Source organism: Staurois parvus, unplaced genomic scaffold, assembly GCF_062004578.1.
Source record: "Staurois parvus isolate SC_StPar_1 unplaced genomic scaffold, SC_StPar_1.0 ptg001208l, whole genome shotgun sequence".
Lineage (NCBI taxonomy): Eukaryota > Metazoa > Chordata > Amphibia > Anura > Ranidae > Staurois > Staurois parvus.
This window is the reverse complement of record NW_028319004.1, coordinates 18088-35311: the sequence shown is the minus strand read 5'-3', so window position 1 is coordinate 35311 and position 17224 is coordinate 18088. Positions and strand designations below refer to the sequence as shown.

General features: G+C 44.2%; 1 protein-coding gene across 1 annotated transcript in view; it reads right to left on the bottom strand.

The window, feature by feature from the left end:
* LOC149438156 (uncharacterized) overlaps positions 1–16490 on the bottom strand; it is a 91608-nt gene extending 75118 nt beyond the window's left edge. Inside the window, 2 exon segments of the mRNA XM_089660175.1 lie at positions 14466–14629; positions 14632–16490. Of these exon segments, the coding sequence (XP_089516301.1) occupies positions 14466–14629; positions 14632–16423 (1956 nt within the window). The 5' untranslated portion in view covers positions 16424–16490.
* Between the last annotated feature and the right edge of the window lie 734 nt (positions 16491–17224).

Genomic DNA, 17224 nt, shown 5'->3' with positions numbered 1-17224 from the left:
ATATTAGGATAAGGAGAGGCAAGTGAGGTGATATGAAGTTGCTGGAATATTTATTAGAGTTCCTGGTGCAGAGTGTGTGACCCATCAAGAGGCTGATAGATGTAGGTCTAGATTTTGGAGGAAGCCATGGGAGTGAATGGTGAGAAGTTTGAGAACAGAGCAATGCTTCTAAGTCAGCCCATAAGGAGCCATGTATTGTGGTGTAAAGGGGGGTTAGTGGGGTAATCTGGGCACCAAGAAATATTTATTACAAACTGGAACCTCCAAGCCCAAACCTTGTTTCTTATGTATAAACATAGTATGGCTTGAGATTTGTGGCCCTTTTGTCCATTTGAATTGCAAGACCTGATTTTAAAAAGATTTGATAGTATAGGAGGGGAGGGGGATTGGTAGAGTATGAGATAAGTGTAGCACCCTCCTAGTCAGCTTAGGGGAGCTCTAGCTCTAATTGTTAGATAGAGGGCTGAGTAGCATCCTGGGTGTGACAGCCAGGTGGGTCAAATCTGAGTCAGGGCTTAAAGGCTCTGCAGATCAGCCTTCTGGAACTTCCTCCTGCCCTAAAACTTTGGAGAAAGATCTGGAAGCAGTGGGTGGAGGTGAGGAGTGGCTGGTCTGTACTCTTAGAGGATCCTGGCAAATCCCCAACAGGAGGCTTGGCAAGGTACCAGGACATACTTTAGGAGTAACTGAGCCTGCTCACCAGTGGCAGAGTTCAGGTGAAAGAGGAGGATATAAGGCTGGAGAGCAGGAGTCTGGGAGGGGGCCCAGATGGCAGATGGGCTCACCTCCAGGCAGAAGGACCTTGGAAGAGGGAAAGCTTGGGACTTTACCGGCCTGATGAGAGAGGACCACCTGTAAGGCAGGGAAGGTGCTGCCCAGCTAGAAGGCCTGGTAGCAGCCACCGACCCACCAGCAGCACAGGAGAAGGCCCAAGTGAGTAAACCTGCACCCCCTGGACCAGATAGGGGAAGGAGCACTCTAGAGGGAATCCAGATTAGCTGGATGGGAGGAGAATTCATCTGAAGTCTAGGGTGGTACAAGATGCTGGATAGCTTAACAAGAAAAGGATTTTTTTTGTGTAAAGACTTGTGCGTAGTTCAGGAAGTTGTCCTCATTTCCGCAGTTCCATTGGGCCTCCTGTATACCCCTTACCCTATCCAAGTTACAATCCCCTAATAAAATCACAAAAACTGACTCCTACATGCAAGTATATGTGAAAATGTGTGTTGCCTGGCTGTGCAGGACTATAGAGGGACCCAAAACTTTAGCGGGTAGGGCTACATAAGTAAAGGAGTTTTGGTAAAATTGTCAATTTTTCATCGCTGATTCTCTCTATCCAGGAGAGGTGAAGATGAGTCCAGGACAGAAGTAGGACTTTCAGGTATTTGAAAGTGGGATGTAGTTGGCCTCATGGAGTGTGTTGTACGAGCGAGGGAGATGAATGCCCAAATAATCCAGGTAGGAGGTGGGCCAAGGAAACTATCATTCTGTTTTATAGAGGAAAGGGAAATGTATGGAGTACAGAGAACAGGACTGGCAGGGAGGTGTTGGGTTGGACAAAAACTAGCAAAAGATCGTCGGCAAACAAATGCACTTTATCCAGTTCAAGATCGCCCACCACACTTATACTGCATTAGGGCAGCCCTGCTGCTCCAGATTACATACATGTACGTGTATGAGCCCCTCACTGTGCTGTCATTCGGTATAGCATAAGATGATTATCATGTACGGGCCAATGATTTTTGGCCTAGACCTGCTGATCACCTGTACCGAATCACAGATCAGCCCGTGTCCCCATATATGTAAACACAGACACGGCAAAACTGCACGGATCTTCTCTCCTGGAGCCCCCCAGAGAGCAGACCTGTGTGAGTACAAACAGCACACCTACACTTACTAACACCTAGGCAAGCACATTTAACCCCTTCATCACCCTCCAGTTAACCCTTTCACTGCCCTGTCACCAGTGTCATTAGTACAGTTTACAGATTTTGTTTTACTGTATTAGTGTCACAGGTGATGTCAGATAGCATCAGTGTCCCTCCCAGATAGCATCAGATTGTCCACCACATTACCACCATCCACAGCTATCTCTCTGATTGCCTGACCCACTATCACAGACACACTATAACTGCCATTGCTAGTATAGTGTCTGAAGGGATCAGTATCTTTGATCAGAACTATACTAGCATCCACAATAGTATAGTGTCCCCAAAAATGCAGCGTTTGCAGGATCAGCCTTGATACCCTCCAGTACTTGCATTCAGCCCCCCCCAAGTGCAGTGTCAATAGATCACTGTCCCCTCTGATACATTGCACACAAAACCGCAGCATTAGCAGAATCAGGCCTGATCTCTGCTAGCACTTGCAGGTAAATTTTATTTGTAGTAGTTCAAGCAGTCCCTGACAGCCAGGAGCTCTTTTTCCCGCGGGTCGCACTATATACCTATAACTTTAGTGGCCAAAATGTCCAAAGAAAAGTACACTAGTGAAGAGGCCTACAGGATTCTGAGCATGTCAGAGGAGAATGAAGGGGGGTTCTCACTGTCAGAATCAGGATCAGAATACAAACCTGTAGAAAGCAGTGGCATCCTGAAAGATAGCTCAGATGATGGAGAAGAGGTTCCTGCTAAGGTCAGGTGTACCCGACTCCATGCCTAGGTTGCTGAGCTGCTAAAAATGCACGATTATTGTCATATGCAGCAGAGTGCCAGAACAACTATTGCACTACCTTTTTGTGAGCTGCTGGGCACCGGCAGCCTAGTATATCTTGGCCTTTTGCACACCAGCACTGCAGCATCTCATGAGGATGTGGTGAGTCCCAGAAGAGCAGTCCAAGTTGGTGAGGCGACTAGCACTAGTATCCCGCAGCCACCAAGAATTTGCACACAGGCCCATGGAGCCCATAGTGTCCTTCCGGATTGTGTGTTTGCAGATCCTGATTGACAGTCCTCAAATTCTGCAGCACCCACACTTCCCCCATGCGCTGACCAACCTGGAATTCAGGGGGAAACAGCAAATTTCCCTACTCCCCTTGAATTATTCATAGCTGTTTTTCACAGACGAACTGTATAATTTCATTGCGGACTAAAGCAATCTTTATGCTGATCAGTACATTGCCACCAACCTGAATTTGTACCTTGCCAGACCATCCAATTGGAAACGTATTATGGTTTCTGAGTTTAACATTTTGAGGCCTAACCCTCAACATGAGCATTATAAAAGAGAATGAATTGCGATCATATTGGTCCACAGACCCGACTCATCATATGTTCGAGTTCTCTGTTGCAATGGTCAGGCATAGATATGAGAATATAATGCTTTTTATACATTTTAACCACTTCCAGACCGGCCGTTCTATATAAACGGCCGGATGGTGGCACTGCAGGGTTGGGTGGCCATTTATAAACAGCCTCCCCACCTCCTGCTTGTAAGCGCTCCCTGGGAGCGTGCAGCACCGTGATCTGGTGCCCGCTGTGTCCTCCAGACACAGAGAAACACCGGTCATTGGGCAGGACCTCTGTACGAAGTCCTCATCATGTGATCACTGATTGGCCAATCAGTGATCACATGCAAAGTAGTAAGAAAGATGTCACTTGTGACATCATTGCCTACTACGTGTGAAATCTGTGAATGATCACAGAGATCACATGGTACAGGGCTATTCACAACAGCCTTGTACCATGTGACAAGCAGTGACCAATAACAGCTCACTCAGTACTTCTCAATGACTGCAAGACTGCAGACAGAGAGAAAGAGAAATGATTGCTTTTACATCCTATATGGGTGTAAAAGCAATCAGTGTAGAAAAAAAAAATATTAATCACCCCCCATATGTAGTACAGTGTCACCATGGTGACACTGTACTGCTAGAGTGACAGTATGTAAAAAAAAATAAATAATAATAATATAAAAAATTAAATAAAAATGTAAAAAAAAAATGTTTAATAATTATAATTTTTTGTTATAAACTAATTTGGATTTTTTTTTTACTAAAAAGATAACGGAATAAATTTTGGCCAAGATTTATGATGAAATATTATTTATTTGCAAAATTTAATAAAAGTTTTTGGACATTTTCATTTACACAGGAAAAAAATAAAAATCTCAGCGGTGAATAAATACCACAAAAATAAAGCTTTATCTGTCTCAAAAAAATGGTAAAAAATTCATTTGGGCACAGTGTTGCATGACCGCGCAATTGTCATTCAAAGTGTGATAGCGCTGAAAGCTGAAAATCTCCCTGGTCAGGAAGGGGGTAAAAGTGTCCAGACTGGAAGTGGTTAATGACAATACTCTGCCGTCCTCGGGGTGACCCTGACTATGATCAGAGCCACAAAAGTTGGCTCCTTGTAAACTATTGGTCCCAAAAATGTGCAGATGTGTATACGCCCCCACAAAACATCTGCTTAGATGAGTCCTTCATGAATTCTTCTGGTCACCTTGTATTCAAGCAATATCTCCTCAGTAAGTGTGTCAGATCTGGGGTCAAAATGTATCAGCTCAGTGAGAGGGTGGTAGGCTATACATACAATGTTAGAGTTTATGAGGGAAAAGCAGTGAAGTGGAGCCCCCCGAATGTCCAGACTACATGGGGAGCAAGATAGTATGGGGCTTGGTGCCACCCTTACTCCTGGAAGGGGTACTATTTGTATGAGGACATTTCTATACAAGGATGCCACTTTTTAGACACTTATTAAATCTTGGAATTGGCTGCTGTGGTGCAGTGCAGCCTAATAGTAGGGGAATCCCCCAACAGCTCTTTACCACCCGACATAGAAAGGGGGAGAAAGCATGCTTATTGTGTGTATTCTGACAGCAGGAGGGTGCTGCTCTCAGAATACAGAGGTCAGTGCCTTCAGTGCTGCAGGAGGAGATTTCTTATCCACAGTTAAAAAAGAAAATGTGTACTGTATGCCCAAGCATGAGGGGCCTGGGGTAGTCAGTGGGTGGACCATGCCTATGCATGGACCTATTTTTTTTTTTTACTTTTTTCTGGGAAAGATTTCTCCATCCACATTGATTGATGAATGAAATGAAAATGAGCTAAATGAAAAAAAGAACATTGCATGTATGCCCAACACTAGAAGTGGGTGGATGCAGGGTGGTAGATTCTAATGGTGGGCATATCATCCTTTTTCTGCCAAAGATTTCTTCATCCACATCGATCAATGTGAATGGAGGAATCTGTTAGGTTATTTTTTTTTCGTTATTGTTCAGCCCACATACTGTATGAAAAAAAGAACATTGCATAGGTGCCCAACAAGGACCGGCGATGTACCGGTATGACTCCGATCTTCTCCATGATCTAAGAAACTAGAAGTGATGAGCATTTATTCACTTACGGTTTTGCTGGATGTAAACAGCGCCATGTGATAGGTAGTGAGGAAGTGAAATGAGAAATTTATGCCTTTGAAAGCCAGAAGGTGGTCATTAGTTTTTGACCCTCATACCTAGCTAGGCTCCCAAAAGGTCTTACACATGTGATATTCCCATACTCGGGAGAAGTAGCAAAATGTATTTTGGAGTGTAATTCCACATATACCCATGGCATGTGTGAGAAATATCTCACTAAAGTGACAACTTTGTGCAAATATGTTTCTATATTGTTTGTGTGTATATACAGTTGTGTTCAAAATAATAGCAGTGTGTTAAAAAAAGTGAATAAAGCTGAAAATCCCTCTAATAGCTTCTATTTCCATCCACACAAATGCATTGGGAACACAACACATTCTATTCCAAATCACAACATGAAGAAAAATAGATCAAATTTGTGTTGTTCCTCTAAAAAGATGGAAGAAAAGTGAATATTAGACGGTTCAAAAAAATGGCAGTGTTTGTATTCTTCTTTACAAACTCAAACATTCACTATATAAACTGAGAAATGTTTGAAGATTTTGCTTTCCTTTGAATGACTTCATGAATATTTGGTTGTAGTCGCACTGTTTCTGAGAACTGCTGTACATCTGTGTTGCATGGAGTCACCCAACTTCTGGCCCCTGTGATCAGGTATTCCAGCCCAGGATGATTGGACCACATTCCACAGTTCTTCTCTATTTCTTGGTTTTGCCTCAGAAACGGCATTTTTGATGTCACCCCACAAGTTTTCTATTGGATGAAGATCCGGGGATTGGGCTGGCCACTCCATAACGGCCATCTTGTTGGTCTGGAACCAAGATGTTGCACGTTTACTGGTGTGTTTGGGGTCGTTGTCTTGTTGGAACACCCATTTCAAGGGCATTTCCTCTTCAGCATAAGGCAGCATGACCTCTTCAAGTATTCTGATGTATTCAAACTGATCCATGATCCCTGGTATGCGATAAATAGGCCCAACACCGTAGTATGAGAAACATCCCCATATCATGATGCTTGCACCACCATGCTTCACGGTCTTCACAGTGTACTGTGGCTTGAATTCAGTGTTTGGGGGTCGTCTGACAAACTGTCTCCGCCCACTAGACCAAAAAAAGAACAATCTTACTTTCATCAGTCCACAAAATGTTGCGCCATTTCTCTTTAGGCCAGTCAATGTGCTCTTTGGCAGATTGTAACCTCTTCAGCACACGTCTTTTTCCCAACAGTGGGACTTTGCGGGGACTTCTTGCAGATAGCTTGGCTTCACATCGGCGTCTTCTAATTGTAACAGTCCTCACAGGGAACGTCACACCTTCTTTCATCTTCCTGGAGCTGATTGTTGGCTGAGTCCGCGCCATTTTGGCTATTCTTCTATCCATTCCAGTGGTAGTTTTTCGCTTTCTTCCACTTTTTTCAGGTTTTGGTTGCCATTTTAAAGCATTTGTGATCATTTTAGCTGAGCAGCCGATCATTTTCTGCACTTCTTTATATGTTTTCCCCTCTCCAATCAACTTTTTAATCAAGGTACGCTGTTCTTCTGAACAATGTCTCTAATGACCCATTTTCCTCAGAATTTCAGAGAGAAATGCACTGTAACCAGCATGTGCAACATTTGCTGCCTTCCTTCCTTAAATAAGGGCAATAATTGCCACCTGTTTTTCAAAGAATGAATGACCTCACTAATAGAACTCCACACTGCTATTATATTGAACACGCCTCTCAATGAGTGATTCAATGACACAGAATCAGCAGCATGCATGTCATGACTGTGGGGTCTGTTGGATTTCTATTACTCTACTACACCTGCTAGGAAATTATTTGCCATGTAGAAATATCATTTCCACCAAAAACAGTGATTGATCCGGTTAGTGATGTCTGACTGCTATTATTTTGAACACAACTGTGCATATATATATATATAATTTTTTTTTTTTTTTTTAATGTCCCAAAAACTTGTGGCAAAAAATAAAATCTTCATTCCTCTCAGCAAATACCTTGGGGTGTTTACTTTCCAAAAATGGGTCTTTTGGGGGGTGCTTCTACTATCCTGCCATTTCAGGGCCTCCAAAACTGTGGTAGGTGGTGAGGAAGTGACATGAGAAAATTCCAGCTCTTGAAAGCCTGAAGGGGGTCATTGGTTTTTGACCTCTGTATGCAGCTAGGCAATAGAAAAGTCTCACAAGTGATAGCTCCATGCTCAGAAGTAGCAGAATGTGCTTTGGGGTGTAATTTCACATACAACCAAGGCATGTGTGAGAAAGATCTTATTAAAATTACAATTTTGTGTAAACAAAACAAAAAAAAAAAAGTGTTTTGTAATTTTTTTAAAAACTTGTGCCAAAAAATTAAATCTTTCATGGACACAACATGCATCTCAGCAAATTCCTTGGGGTGTCTTTCCAAAAAGGGGTTATTTGGGGAGAGTTCATACTGCCCTGGCATTTTAGCACCTGATAGTCAGAAAGTAAAAGTTGCATAAATTCCGGTATATGTACCATAGTTTGTAGACTCTATAACTTTTACAGAAACCAATATATACTTACTCAGATTTTTTCTTTTACCATCCAGCATAATACACTTTAATCTTAATTTATGAAGACATTTAAATGTATTGGATTTTTTTATAACAGAAAGTAGAAAATATAATTTTTCTAAATTTTTGGTATTTTTTTGTTTATATCACAAAAAATTAAAAACCCAGAGGTGATCAAATACCGCCAAAAGAAATCTCTATTTGTGGGAAAAAAATTATATGAATTTTGTTTGGGTACTGCATTGCATTAGTGCACAATTACCCTTTAATGTAGCGCAGTGCAGTATAGCAAAAAATGGCCTGGTCAGGAAGGGGATAAAATGTTCCGGAGGGCAGGTGGTTATGACCCAGTTTCTTGTGGCCGAGTATATGCCGTATCAGGAAGGGGTTAAAGATGTACTTGCTTTTTGGGTAGAATACTCTGAGCAGACAAGGGGTCCACGTAGATGACATACACTGTGCAGTTTTATAAAATGCTGCTTCATGTAGCCGCCATACCTGTAGGCCATTCCAGATGGGAAATTCCCACACTGCCTATATTATATCCAGCAACACAGGACTGATCTCATATCCGTGTTCAAATGTCGCACATACACGTGTGCTTTCTTCTATAGGAGCACGGCTGAGCTCAGTGTTGTTAGGGAAGGGAGTGCACTGGGCATGCTCAGCATTTAGGATCATGGAAGCATGATAACCACCCCTGGACATCACCCATATACATAGCTGGAGCTCATCCTTCCAGAATCATTCCACTGATGGAACACATGGCCCCCAGATTAATATGGTGGTCCAATCAGAACACTCCAGGTCTCAGCAGTTCACACCACCAGATTAATATGACACAGGTACCTGTGATCCAATCAGAACTCTCCATGCCCCAGTAGTGCACACCACCAGATTAATATGACACAGGTACATGTGATCCAATCAGAACTCTCCATGCCCCAGTAGTGCACACCTCCAGATTAATATGAAACAGGTACCAGTGGTCCAATCAGGACACTCCAGTCCAGAGCAGTTTACACCACCAAATTAATACGACACAGGTACTGGTGGTCCAATCAGAACACTCCAGTCCAGAGTAGTTTACACCACCAGATTAATACGACACAGGTACTGGTGGTCCAATCAGAACACTTCAGGCCCCAGAAGTGCACACCACCAGAATAATACGACACAGGTACTGGTGGTCCAATCAGAACCCTCCAGGTCCCAGCAGTTCACACCACCAGATTAATACGACACAGGTACTGGTGGTCCAATCAGAACACTCCAGGCCCCAGAAGTGCACACCCCCAGATTAATACGACACTGTCATGGAACACACGCTCACGGCTCTGAGGAGCAATCTAGCACATAGCACACCCCTCTAGGATTCCTCCAGCTATCCTACAAGCTAGAACCCCAATGTTAATCACTCTTCCACTATCCACACACCCCCACACCAGACACACCACACACGGTAGCTTGCCACCACCCAACAGTTTGTCCACAGAGTGGTCTGCTGGGCCACCACACACACAGATCTCCGTTTAGCAGATCTGCTACTTTACAATCTGCCTGCAATCTGCCAACACACAGTACAATTGCATACAGATTTTCAATGAACTTAGACAGAGCACATAGACACTACAATACAACAATCTCTCCAGAGATATGAGCCCGAGTTTAGTACACAGAAGTCACTTATTAATTTTAGATTTATTATCCTGGAAGTGAGCGGTGCATAAAATATATACAAAGAAAAGGAATTACAAAAAAGACAAGAAGACCCACAGAGTTGGCTATTCACTAGGAAAATAAAAGGGATAAAAACAGAAATAAACTTTATCGAGGTTTATCCTGTGACAGAAGCATGTCAGAATTGTCCGCAATTCCCCAATTGTACTGGTTCCATAGGAATCACCCCGTCCATATCTCAGGCTCCTCAATTTATTGAAATTTGAATGTGGGTGGGACTTTAGCCCTTGACCAATCAACCCTGGGGGATGTTTCTGTATCAGCCTACAGGACGTTCTGTGTTCTGAAGTGACCTGGATCCAATGGGCCAGGAATGACTCTGATCGTTGGGTCAGAGATAGGATTTTTGACACCAGCACATCAGTCCGATCGTGACAGTACCAATCACTGTTCAGCTGTCACAATCAGGTGCCATTTTTGTGTGTTTCCCCGGGATTCTACAGAGGATACATATTCAGTTTTATATGGACATGGAGCTTAAAATGTGTCCAATCAGAAGTATTTTCATCTCTCTGCAACTAATATTTTAGCTTTTATGAGAGATGAAATAGATTCCTCTGATCTGTTGGTATAAATCAGAGCTGGCAGACATTTTGGAGCCTTCACCTGATCAGCCTACAGCTCTTGTTTCAGGTTCAGGAAGGTGAGAAATCCATGTCTACATGGATGAGTTCTATTGGCATCTCGGTGTCTCTCCTGGCCTAGAAGCAGCTCTGTCCTTTCACATGCTAATTGGTGACCATATGTCTCTGACTGATTACTGAATACTGAATCTCTAATAACACGGAATGAAACTAGATCTACAATCACATCCTTCTACAGATCACGTCACATCTCAACTACTGGCAGAACTACCCGACTCCCACATTTATGTTACAAATATATTTCTATATCATTATCATATCTCCTCTGAAGGATCTCATCTCCAAGGAGAATACATTTCATGTTTGTAGTCATTCCTCATAACTGAGGTCTTCCAATCAGTCAGAAATTCTCCAATCAGTCACAAATGTAAGGGACCACTGCTCTGACCACTGATAGAAGGGAATTCTCCCATTGGTCCCTAATGTAAAGAACCAATAGTTTAACCTCTGATGTAAGGGGGATCCTTCTCCCATTGGTCACCAAAGTAAGGGACCACTACACTGACCACTGATATAAGAGGGTCCTTCTCCCATCGGTCACCAAAGTAAGGGACCACTACACTGACCACTGATATAAAAGGGTCCTTCTCCCATTGGTCACCAAAGTAAGGGACCACTACACTGACCACTGATATAAGAGGGTCCTTCTCCCATTGGTCACCAAAGTAAGGGACCACTACACTGACCACTGATATAAGAGGGTCCTTCTCCCATTGGTCACCAAAGTAAGGGACCACTACACTGACCACTGATATAAGAGGGTCCTTCTCCCATCGGTCACCAATGTAAGGGACCACTACACTGATCACTGATATAAGAGGGTCCTTCTCCCATTGGTCACCAAAGTAAGGGACCACTACACTGACCACTGACATAAGGGGTCCTTCTCCCATTGGTCACCAATGTAGGGGACCATTGCATTGACCACTGATATAAGGGGTCCTTCTCCCATTGGTCACCAATGTAAGGGACCACTATGCTGACAACTGATGTAAGGGAATCCTTTTCCCATTGGTCACTAATGTAAGGGACCACAACACTGACCACTGATATAAGGGGTCCTTCTCCCATTGGTCACCAATGTAAGGGACCACTACACTGACCACTGATATAAGGGGTCCTTCTCCCATTGGTCACCAAAGTAAGGGACCACTACACTGACCACTTATATAAAAGGGTCCTTCTCCCATTGGTCACCAAAGTAAGGGACCACTACACTGGCCACTGACATAAGGGGTCCTTCTCCCATTGGTCACCAATGTAGGGGACCATTGCACTGACCACTTATATAAGGGGTCCTTCTCCCATTGGTCACCAATGTAAGGGACCACTATGCTGACAACTGATGTAAGGGAATCATTTTCCCATTGGTCACTAATGTAAGGGACCACTACACTGACCACTGATATAAGGGGTCCTTCTCCCATTGGTCACCAATGTAAGGGATCACTCCACTGACCACTGATATGGGGTCCTTCTCCCATTGGTCACAAAAGTAAGGGACCACTACACTGACCACTGATATAAGAGGGTCCTTCTCCATCGGTCACCAAAGTAAGGGACCACTACACTGACCACTGATATAAGAGGGTCCTTCTCCCATTGGTCACCAAAGTAAGGGACCACTACACTGACCACTGACATAAGGGGTCCTTCTCCCATTGGTCACCAATGTAAGGGACCACTACACTGACCACTGATATAAGGGGGTCCTTCTCCCATTGGTCACCAATGTAAGGGACCACTACACTGACCACTGATATAAGGGGGTCCTTCTCCCATTGGTCACCAATGTAAGGGACCACTACACTGACCACTGATATAAGAGGGTCCTTCTCCCATTGGTCACCAATGTAAGGGACCACTAGACTGACCACTGATATAAGGGGGTCCTTCTCCCATTGGTCACCAATGTAAGGGATCACTACACTGACCACTGATATAAGGGGTCCTTCTCCCATTGGTCACCAATGTAAGGGACCACTACACTGACCACTGATATAAGGGGGTCCTTCTCCCATTGGTCACCAATGTAAGGGACCACTACACTGACCACTGATATAAGGGGGTCCTTCTCCCATTGGTCACCAATGTAAGGGACCACTACACTGACCACTGATATAAGAGGGTCCTTCTCCCATTGGTCACCAATGTAAGGGACCACTAGACTGACCACTGATATAAGGGGGTCCTTCTCCCATTGGTCACCAATGTAAGGGATCACTACACTGACCACTGATATAAGGGGTCCTTCTCCCATTGGTCACCAATGTAAGGGACCACTACACTGACCACTGATATAAGGGGGTCCTTCTCCCATTGGTCACCAATGTAAGGGACCACTACACTGACCACTGATATAAGGGGGTCCTTCTCCCATTGGTCACCAATGTAAGGGACAAATACAATGACCACTTGGGATGATCTCTGGGTTTAGTTGTCGGAGAGTAGGGATGAGACGACAGTACAAACCAAACTTTGCCTGTTCCGGTCCCGTGTTTTGCAGGAGCCGATCATCACATATAGAAGAGACATTTCTACCATTCTATATATAACAGCTTCCCGCTGTCACTGGTGCCTGAGGAAGACATGGATGGGTACAGCGGCCACACCCCCAGGAATCAGTGATGTCATTGGGAATCCCTGACATGTAAGGAAGGGGGCGGGGATAGCAGTGACATCACTGACCAAATATGGTCACTGGTCACATTTGGGTAATAAGGTCCCACCATCCCTGTCCCTTCACTTATGTAGATGATGACAGTTTAGGGAGCTGTCATTGGGCTGGTGCTATTGTCGGGTACTATATACCCCATACTCATTCACATTGGGGGACGGTATATGGGGGCCCCTTGTTATTAAAGGGGGTTACCAGAATCCAATATGACCCCCACCCACAGATCCCCACACCCACCAGCCAAGGTGACAAGGTGCTATGCCTGGGGGAATCCCCCCTGGTAAGGTGACCCCCCTGGTAAGGTGACCCCCATGTTGTGGTCATGTGGCCTGGTATGGATCAGGAGGGGGGACACACTACAGCCCCCCTCTGCACTCTGTATGGTGGGCTGTATATGATATACTGCTGACCCCCGCACTCTGCGCCGTTATTGAAGGGTGTGAGGTGTCACCGAGGAGCAATGTTCTATATTGAAGTTTGCCGTCATTGCACCGACACACACAATAGTTTTTGTTCAATAAATGTTTTATTATAATTTTACATTTAACAAGATTGAAGCATAAAAATCAGGAAATAGTAAAGGAAGAAATCTGATTGGTCAGGAAGATCCCTTGTCTGGAATGTGGGGGCGGAGTCATTATTATTGGTGTACAATACAATACACAACGTGTTCCATTATTATAACAAAGTATTGTAGAAAAGATCCCAACATAGAAAATGGGGGAAAGGAGGAAATAAAGGCGGATATGAAGGGGAATCTGTGTACGGGGAACACCTTAACAATCACCACCATTTTATTCTCCAGGGTCTCTGATGTCACAGAATAGATGTTTGGGGGTTTATCTCATCTTCAGGACCAAAATCTGCATTTTCCCATGTGTGCAAAATCATGCAGAAACAGCTCTGGCAGTGAGAGGGTTAATGTGGGCTAGATGGGATCCCTCTGCTGGGGTGACATTAGAGCTCCCCCTAGCTGCAGCCTGGTAATAACATTGCTGGGAGGTCTCTTCATTTCTCTGCTCCATACTTCCCGTCTTTATAGAAACGTCTCCTGACATTTGGGGGTCTATTCATAGAATGTTTGTATAGCAATTCCCTCAGTGAGAGTTCATGTCCATTCCTCCTGTGTGAATGGGGGAACCAATGTTATTAGGATCACATCTGAGCTGCTGGAATGTCTTCCATTGATGGAAAATACATTGAAAACATCTTCTCCTGCCATCAATGGCCGACCCCGTCCCACACTTCATCCATGTCTTTGGGGGCCTCTGATCTCCTTATGGACTGTTTCTTCCATGATGAAGATCAGCCATGGAGTATATCTGAGGTGTATATCAGGGTGTGCTTCTTCCCCACATGAGAGCTGGGATGTCCAGCAACATTCATCTAGAAGACATTTCCCGCACTCAAGGCACTAATACACCTCCAGGGTTGTGTGGGAGCCCTGATGTACAGGAAGACAGGACTTCAGTGAGAAACATTTCCCTCACTCAGGACAGGAATATGGCTTCTCCCCTGTGTGAGATTTCTGATGTTTGTGCAGACTGGACTTCACTGAAAAACATTTCCCGCACTCAGGACAGGAAAGTGGCTTCTCCCCCGTGTGAGATCTTTTATGTTTGGAAAGATTGGACTTCACTGAAAAACATTTCCCACACTCAGGACAGGAATATGGCTTCTCCCTGTGTGAGATCTCTGATGTGTATAAAGACTGGAATTCTGTGAAAAACATTTCCCGCACTCAGGACAGGAATACGGCTTCTCTCCCGTGTGAGATCTCTGGTGTATTTTAAGATTAGACTTTTGTGAAAAACATTTCCCGCACTCAGGACAGGAATATCATTTTTCACCAGTGTGAAATCTTTTGTGCTCATTAAGATTGAATTTAGAAGAGAAACATTTCCCGCACTCTGGACAGGAAAATGGCTTTTCCCCTGTATGAGATCTTTGATGTATGTAAAGACTGAACTTCCTTGAAAAACATTTCTTGCACTCCGGACAGGAATACGGCTTCTCCCCTGTGTGAGATCTTTGATGTCTGTAAAGACTGGACTTCTTTGAAAAACATTTCCCGCACTCAGAACAGGAATGTAGCTTCTCCCCTGTGTGAGATCTCTGATGTGTATAAAGACTGGACTTCAGTGAAAAACATTTCCCGCATTCAGAACAGGAATACGGCTTCTCCCCTGTGTGAGATCTCTGATGTGTTTTAAGATTAGACTTTTGTGAAAAACATTTCCCGCACTCAGGACAGGAATATGGTTTTTCACCAGTGTGAAATCTTTTGTGCTCATTAAGACGGAATTTAGAAGGGAAACATTTCCCACACTCAGGACAGGAAAATGGCTTTTCCCCCGTGTGAGATCTCTGATGTCTGGAAAGATGGGTCTTCCTTGAATAACATTTCCCGCACTCAGGACAGGAAAATGGATTTTCCCCTGTGTGAGATCTCTGATGTGTGTAAAGATCGGACTTCTTCGAAAAACATTTCCCACACTCAGGGCAGGAATACGGCTTCTCCCCTGTGTGAGACCTCTGATGTATGATAAGTGTTGATTTTTCTACAAAACATTTCCCACACTCAGGACAGGAATACGGCTTTTCCCCCGTGTGAGATCTTTTATGTCTATTAAGTTTGGATTTAGAACAGAAACATTTCCCGCATTCAGGACAGGAATACGGCTTCTCCCCCGTGTGAGATCTTTTATGCACAATAAGCTCTGATTTCCACCATAAACCCTTCCCGCACTCAGGACAGGAATACGGCTTCTCCCCCGTGTGCGATCTTTGATGTATGTAAAGAATGGACTTCCTCGAAAAACATTTCCCACACTCCGAACAGGAAAATGGTTTTTCCCCTGTGTGAGATCTCTGGTGTGTGTAAAGATCGGACTTCTTCGAAAAACATTTCCCACACTCAGGGCATGAATATGGCTTCTCCCCTGTGTGAGACCTCTGATGTATGATAAGTGTTGATTTTTCTACAAAACATTTCCCACACACAGGACAGGAATATGGCTTCACCCCCGTGTGAGATCTCTGATGTCTGAAAAGATTAGAATGACCTGAAAAACATTTCCCGCACTCAGTACAAAAATATGGCTTCTCCCCCGTGTGAGATCTCTGATGTGTGTAAAGATTGGACTTCCGTGAAAAACATTTCCCGCACTCAGGACAGGAATACGGCTTCTCCCCCGTGTGAGATCTTTTATGAACATTAAAATTGGATTTATAAAGGAAACCCTTCCCGCACTCAGTACAGGAGAACCTCTTCCCTGTTGGAAGGCCGGCCCGGTCCCTCACAGTCTGAGGTTCCTCAGGATACGAGGAATCCGATGGTCCATCTACACTGGTTGGTGCCGGATGGACATTGGAGGGAGCCGGGTTTTCTCCTGGACTATACTGTGTGATATCCTCATCTTCTACTTTCCAGTCTGGAGACAAAGTGAGACAATCCTCGGAGGTTTTCCTCATCTCCCGGCCATGGACTAAAATACAAAGACAAAGAGGATTACTAGACAGAAGCTGATTGGTTCCCCAAAACCAGGACTCCGCCCACATCAGGCAGCTTGGTCTCTGAGGAGCTTACAATTCCACCCTCAAGGGAACTAGGAAATGGCTCCTCTGATCTCCTACCAGGTCATTTCTTTATTCATGGACCTTAGTCAGAGAGTGAGGAAACAACCAGAACTGTCTTTTATAGGAGGGACAGTGATGAGGGGATTATAGGACGAGGGTCCCCACCCCCTCTATCGCCATCTTCCCAACACAAGAAGTACTGCACTTCCTTATTTAGTCCATGATTTAGTCATGAAGAACAGCGGGGCTGAGCCCCACCAGAGGTCAGAGAGTGAGGATGGGGGGAGAACAACCAAGATGAAGACTGGACTGATCCTGAAGACCACCATCATTGGGGTATTGACTCCTCCCTCATTATCACTTTCTGTTTAAGGGTCCAAAGTTGGAGGATGTTATCACGTTATTATCACCATGTAAAAGTCTGAGCTCCAATCACATCATCCGATATAAAATGTCCAGATGGTAGGAAATGGGTGTAACAAAAGAGAATCCATATTATGTGTATATATAGCAGTGGGGGGAGGGGGAGAGCAGAAGTCAGGAGTATGTAATGTACAACAGAGTATATAGTGCAGGGGTCAGGACTATGGAATGTACAACATAGAGTATATAGTGCAGGGGTCAGGAGTATGTAATGTACAACATGGAGTATTTAGTGCAGGGGTCAGGAGTATGTAATGTACAACATACAGTATA